Here is a 7,257-nt window from a genome sequence, read left to right as displayed (position 1 = left end):
TGGAGGAGAATAGTGATAGCTAATTATGTTATGTCTAACATATGCCTAACATACGTGGCATAATTAGGCAGTATAGGCCAGCATTGTGCTATTGGTGGAGGGAGCGGGTGATTCCAGTTACGCTCTGTTGGACTTGTGACCACTGATGGCAGAGGCATCGCCTGGTTCCAAACTTTAGATTTCCTGACAACAAGGCCAATGCTTAGACAGTTACTCCACTTCATTTCTATATAGCCTATTAATTAGAAAGTTATGGAACTATATGGATCTGTGGAAAGATTGAAGATAATGAAAACCATACATTCAGGAAGGTGTTTTGACTGGCAGCGTACATAATACATGCAGATTATCAGATTGCTTTAGCTTTGTTGTTTAAGTACATTTTGTTCTTTAAAATGCCCTACTAATGTAATATGGTTGTAAATCTGTGACGTTACAGCAGTTCTTTAGGAAATTATCTGAAATTTTACCACAAGTGATTGGATTAGATTGTTTTGGTGTGATTCAGACTCATTTTTAAGTTTCTTTTCTTCTTTAGAATGATGGTTGTGTCTTAACAAGAGTAAGTGTTACACCATAGTGGAATATAGACAAAATAGTTACAACAGGTGTTTTGAATATTTGATAATTCTAGGAGTTTTATTTTGTCCAGAACTCCGAATTGCATATTATACAAACTGGTCATAATCGAAAGTGATGCAATGGAATTTTCCACTTGCAGATTAAAGCATTGCAATGCATTATTACACCCTTACACCCTATACAGTATAATCAGCCAAGGCACATGACAGAAGGACATAATGAATTGACAACCATCTGGTAAAATATATTTGGATGCAAAACTCACATTACAGTCACATAGTCACATTACAATTGAGTACCTCTTAAAATGAATGACGTATGCCTTTTAAAGCAGGGTAGAACGGATTTTCCCTCTTGCTGCCTGTAAGCTGGTGTATACTAGGACCCAGGGGAACACTGACTTTCCTGAGGACAGAGGAGCATGTGTCTGTTTCAAAGAGGAAGAGAGAGGAAAAAAACCCACAGGGAATACAATGTGTGACAGTCACAGCCCTACACAGCGCTAGAGACAGAGCAAGAGCACTGAGAGCATCCTGATAAGACACCAGCCTAAGTGGTGCAAAATATTTATCAACACCGGCAGAAGCTGACTGAAGAGGTGGCATCCTCTCCTCTCACCTGGGCCTTGGAGAACACCACAGAACACCTGTTCACTCACTTCTGAGCTTCTCCAGGATCTATTGATAGGGATTCCTCTCTTAGGACACAAACTGGATGCTAACACAGTGGAGCTGGATGCTGACAGCATTAACTTGTCCACCTGACAAGTAATGTAGGCTGTGATGTAGACCACCTGAGGAGAACAGAGGATTGCACTTCGTTCTGTGGGTGAAGAAATACCACAATGTTCTGGAACCTGCAGGTATAAGATTTTTCGCCTGTGTTTCTTCATACTTCTTAATACATCCGTACAAGGACGTTTTCACCGCATATTGAAAGAAATATGTGGGTGGTGTGGTGGAAAAGTCAGAGCACACACAGAAACTAAATGAGGTGACAGAGCCTAGCTGCTCTAATCAAATGTAGCTCAATTTCTTTATAACCCACAATACACAATATATAAATATTGCATTCATTTATTTATATATGTTTCATTCTTAATATGCTTTTATTAGGGGTATCAACAGCAATCAATAACAAGAAGTACTGAAAGCCAACTTGTTTTTCAGTTGTAGAGTAAAATGTAGTGCTGGTGTATTATTATGCATCAGTGCATCATTGAAAGGAAGTGGGGGATGCAGCCATCACATGGGTTTGAGGGGAGAGGGTCACCACTTATAATCAAGTGTGACTCGTGATTTATACAGAAACAGAATACAAATGTGTTATGTTTTCTCCAACTGCAATGCTCTGTCAAAGTCAAAGACCCCCCTGCACTTTCATTATATACAGTCAGGGTTAAACAGTTGAGTGTCCAGTAAAAAGTCTCTTCAATGTTTTATATGTTTGTTTATGTGTTTCTGCAGTCAGTGTGCAGATAAAGGTTTGTATGAGTGAGGGGGAAGGAGGTATATAGTTCTGAGGAATCACTAGATACTTTACTGAGGTAGCTGTCGAGTTCATTAGAATAAGCGTGTGCTCTTTTATTCTGTTCATTTAACGTCCACTATTTGTAAGGCAAGTGCAAAAATGTAAGCTAAAATTTAAATCAGTTGACCTTATCATTGAATGGTTAAGATGTAAACACAGTCATTTAGAGTCGTTCAAATGCAAAATGCTCCGTTCCAAAGAAATTTACTGAGCGAGATTTGTTCACAGTGGTGATGACAGGAACCATATGTCTTTAGTGCTTCTAAAAGTCTCACAGAAAGCTATTACAAATGGTTAAAAATACTGTTTCATTGTAGTTTTGCAAACAAATTTTCACCTAAATTGATTTTTTTAGTCTGTTCATGGTGGAGAAAATAGTACCCAACATATACATATATATATATATATATATATATATATATATATATATATGTATATATATATATACCACATTTTATGTGTACATATAAAAATTCAGAAGGCGTGTAGGTTCAGTGGTTATTTTAGATAGTAAATAAATGGCTAAATAAGTAATATATAAATAAATAATATATAATTATATATTATATATAAATATATAATAAATTTAGATAGTAAATAAATGGCTATGTTTGTGTTGTGAGCCCTAGTTCCTATCAACACTATCATAAAGAAAATATGAGTCAATTCTCTTCAATTAACCATCTCATATCAAAACACTGACTTTTTCCACATCTCAACAACAGAATTATGCAGAAAGTTTGAAAAATCAGAAAAATCTGTGGAATTACCCTCTAAGTGTAGTAGGAATATGTCATAGTAGCAGCAGAAACGGTGGAATATGTAATGAATCTGACTGTCAAAGTATATTTTTCTGTTAGTGGAAAAGAGGACAGGCTTACATAATGTTATCATTATCAATTTAAAATCCTTTTCCTGGCCTTTTCTACCAAAAACTTCTTTTATATTTATGCTGTTATATTCATTCTGGCTGTTTAATTTAGAAGAATGTGAACAGCAGTTAAATGACTGACATCAAGAAAGCTCTAAAATAAAAAATAATGATAAAAAACTATAATTTTTTTATTTAACATAATTAATACATGTATATAATACATTTAATTTAAAATAACTAACATGACATAGCATTAACTGCAATGCAATACTATCACTTTTTTTCAGAAATACATCTGAAAATCGGAGGGAAAAATATTCGGCCATGGGGGATCCTGACTTGGTGTCCGAACTTTGAACTATGGAAAAAGCTAGGTCAGGTCTTATGCTGGGTCTCCTGACCAATCAAACAACTCCAAATGACACATCTAGCCAATGGGGGCCCACCAAGCCCACTCCACCGAGTATGGAGGAGGTTATCCACTCTGAGTCCCAGATTAAAGATCTGGTGGGGTTATTCTGCATGGTGACCCTTAACCTTGCGGCCCTGTTGGGCAACACAGGAGTTATGGTGGCCATTGCCCGAGCTCCACATATGAAAAGATATGCATTTGTGTGTCATCTTTGTGCAGTGGATCTACTTTGTGCAATATTACTGATGCCTCTTGGGATAATATCAAGTTCACCCTTCTTCAGTACGGTGGCGTTTACGGTTCTGGAGTGTCAGGTCTACATCTTTCTCAACGTGTTCCTCATCTGCGCCTCTATTCTCACTGTAACAGCCATTAGCGTGGAGCGCTACTATTACATTGTCCACCCCATGCGCTACGAGGTGAAGATGACTATCCACCTGGCTGTTGGGGTCATGGTGTTCATTTGGGTGAAATCCATCCTTTTAGCTCTCGTTACCTTGCTTGGTTGGCCAGCATACGGCAACCAAAGCTCCATTGCGGCTGCCCATTGTTCTCTGCACTGGAGCCACAGTCGTCTCAGGAAAGTCTTCGCTGTCCTCTTCAGCGTGGTGTGCTTCCTGCTTCCTGCCATCGTGATTTTCTCTGTCTACTGTAACGTCTACAAAGTGGCACGGACGGCTGCCCTTCAGCACGTTCCCGTACCCACCTGGGCTGCTAATCAAGCCAAGTGTCGCTCGGACTCCATCAACAGCCAGACCACCATCATCACCACCACCCGCAGCCTGCCTCAGAGGCTGTCCCCAGAGAGAGTGTTTGGGGGTGGCAAAGCTGCCCTGACGCTCGTGGTCATCGTAGGCCAGTTCCTGCTGTGCTGGCTGCCGTACTTCAGCTTCCACCTCCACATGTCCATCACAGCTCCTGTCCAAAGTCCAGGAGACATCGAGGAGGCCGTAACCTGGCTGGCATACTCCTCCTTCGCAGTCAACCCGTTCTTCTATGGCCTGCTCAACAGGCAGATCCGAGAGGAGCTCATAAAGCTGAGGAGGTGCTGTGCTCCCAGCAGGCCCGTGGAACTCGGAGTCTCCAGCCATGAAGGGTCCATCCAGGAGAACTTCTTGCAGTTCCTGCAGAGGACCAACAGCACGGCTGAGACCACAAGGTCCAGTTGTGTCAACTCCAGTCCTAGGAACACTCTTGACCATGGGGTCCGGATACCTGGACAGATACCTGAGGAGTAATAAATTGTAGATTTTTTTATTGTTGGATCAAAAACTGGGACTTTGTTGGATGTTGTTTTGTGTTTCATTCCGAAATGTATAAAATGTGAACTGTAGGGTGAATGTACATTCAAAAGCTAAGCCATATTAATACTGATGGACTTACCAATCTATCAAAATATGATGTACCATGGACGACTGATAACAGTTACGCACAATAAGAGAGAATAAGGATGTCTTTTTTCATTTTTAATATAATATCTAATGACAAAAATAGAATGTGATCTGAAAAAAATGTGTTGATACTGTAACCATCACTATTACTACAATAATTAAACCTTCAGTATTCAGTGTAACTGGTTCTTACATGATATTTGACAACAATATCAAATGAAAGTTTTCAAAAACAAATGAACAATACAACTTTAAAACAGAAATGTTGCTGTTCTCGTCATTTTTAATCCCACACAGCTGTACGTGTGACGTTGACTGAGCTAATTCCAAGTGGACAGGCAGCAGCCTTCCTCATGAAGCTGGCGGAGCTCTGATGTAGCTAGCTAATTCCATCTGCCTGTCGCCATGGAAATGCTGTGAGTCTAGGCCTTACATAGCAACAGGGCTCTTTTGAGCTTGGTCCTTAGGTTTGCTTGTGAAGGGGATAAATTATAGGGAACTGCATCAGCTTTTCTTCCAAACTCAGCTGCTATGTTACTGTACCTATAGCTGGGCATTAATCTGTGTGTCACTTCACTGCGTCTGGATATTTTTCTGTGTTTCTCTGCATTTATTACACAGTGACACAGAAACATGCTGGTCAGGAGGAATGAAAATCATTACCGTGCAATGAAAGTGCTCAGGCTGAGATAACACAGTCTGTTTTTATGGGCTTTTCACTATTTATGTTGGACCATTACAAATAGAGATCACAGATCAGGTGCAGGGTAGTTTGTCCACAGCAAACAGTGACCATGGCCATTTTACAGGTTTGTGTCATGTTATAGCTCTTCTGTTTACTGTTATTATGTAACTAAGGCTGTGCACTCTATATTGAAGACCCAGTTCACAGTGTGGTCAGTGTGTTTGCAAGAGAGCTTAAACGACAATTCAGTAAAGACACTGAAAGCATGCAAATATATACACACACGTGCAAATATATACACACACACACGCACACTCACAAATATAGAGGTTAATGACTCATCTGCAGATTTTCTGTCCAAAGGCATGAAGTGAGACAAAACCTCTGTGTGTTCCTGGATATTATATTTTACTCTCTCTCTTCTTTCTCTATCTCTCTGTTTCCATCACTTTTTCTTCATCGCTTTCTTTCTCTTATTTCTCTCTTGCTTTTCTATTTTGCTTTCTTTTTGTTTCTCTCACTTTTTCTTTCTATCTCTCCCTCCACTCTGTCTCATTCCCTCTCTTTGTCCCTTCTCTTTTTCCTTCTCCTAATCTATCTCTCTCTGTCCTTCTCTTTCTTTCTGCCGCCCTGTCTCACTCTCTTCCTTTCTCTCTATCTATAGCTCTCTCTCTCCCTCACTCTCTAGCTCTCCTACTCTCCCTTTTTCTATTTCTTGTCTTTCTCTCTCATTTATTCCTCTTTCTCTCTTTCATATCTGTTTCTTTTCTTTCACATTTTCTTTTTTCTTTCTTTCCCTTTCTTTTCTCTTTTTATGTATCTTTTGCTTTCTTTTTTCTTTCTTTCTCTTCTCTCTTCTACTTATTTCTCCCTCTTTTATTTCTTGATTTTTCTTGCTTTCTCTCTTTTATCTCTCTCTCCCCCTTTCCCTCTCTCTCCCTTTCTCTCTTTGCCTTTCTGTACTTTTCTCTCACTTTATTCCTCTCTTTCATCTTTTTTCTCTTCTCTTTTTACATATCTTACATATGCCTTTTTCTTCTTTTCTCTTATCTCTCTTCTTGTTTCTCTCTTTTATTTCTCTATCTTTTTGTTTTTCTACCTTTCTATCTTTGTATTTCTCTCTTTTTTACTCTCTTGGAACCTCAAAAAAATATGTAGGCACTAAATGCTGAGTGGAGACACTAATACAGAGCGGGGCAGGTTAGACTGTGATTTGTAGGTCAGAAGCTTTAGAGACGTTATGGTGACATCTTAAAAAAAAACCCAGACTACATGATAACACGCTTCCTCATCAGTGACTCAATACACAGTGACCTGGTCTGCCTCCTCAAACAATAAGCCAACCGTGAGGGCTGTTGGAGAGAGAGAGAGAAGGAGAGAGAGGAGGAAAAGAGAGGGCGAGAGAGCAAGTGAGCAAGAGACAGACATACATGTGGCATGATTAGAGATTCATAAACTTGAGTGTCCCTGTCATGATCAAAACAAGGCCAGACCAAAATAGAACCTGAAAGGATTTAGAGATGTTGAGGTGAAGATTAAAGGAAAATGATTAAAGAGAGGGGTAGGGGTGGGGGTGGTGCTGTGTCCAGCATCCATTTGTCTCTGTTTGAATAATGGTGGTGGTGGGATAGATGCAAGAAAACACTTGGTTTAGCCTGTGTTAGAATGCGCCATATACCTCACAGGTCACTGCACATTGTTTAGAAACTGACTATACAACACCAACATATTAATAATTTGTTATTTGTTTCAGTAATAATTTATAGCATGTAAGTTTTAATGA

The 7,257-nt window shown here is 39.5% G+C and overlaps 1 protein-coding gene across 1 annotated transcript; it reads left to right on the top strand.

The window, feature by feature from the left end:
• The first annotated feature begins 984 nt into the window (after positions 1 to 984).
• On the top strand, positions 985 to 4,972 carry gpr61l (G protein-coupled receptor 61-like). The gene is made up of 2 exons (XM_036569585.1): positions 985 to 1,444; positions 3,274 to 4,972. The coding sequence occupies exon 2, from the start codon at positions 3,347 to 3,349 to the stop codon at positions 4,634 to 4,636; it is 1,290 nt and encodes a 429-aa protein (XP_036425478.1). The 5' UTR covers positions 985 to 1,444; positions 3,274 to 3,346; the 3' UTR covers positions 4,637 to 4,972.
• Positions 4,973 to 7,257: the final 2,285 nt, after the last annotated feature.

Source organism: Colossoma macropomum, unplaced genomic scaffold (assembly GCF_904425465.1).
Source record: "Colossoma macropomum unplaced genomic scaffold, Colossoma_macropomum, whole genome shotgun sequence".
In the NCBI taxonomy this organism is placed as follows: domain Eukaryota; kingdom Metazoa; phylum Chordata; class Actinopteri; order Characiformes; family Serrasalmidae; genus Colossoma; species Colossoma macropomum.
Note: the sequence above shows the minus strand (reverse complement) of the source record. Positions and strands in the feature narration are given on the sequence as shown.

Coding starts and splice junctions, on each gene's coding strand:
- gpr61l (XM_036569585.1), top strand. CDS start 3,347: ATGGAAAAAGCTAGGTCAGGTCTTATGCTGGGTCTCCTGACCAATCAA.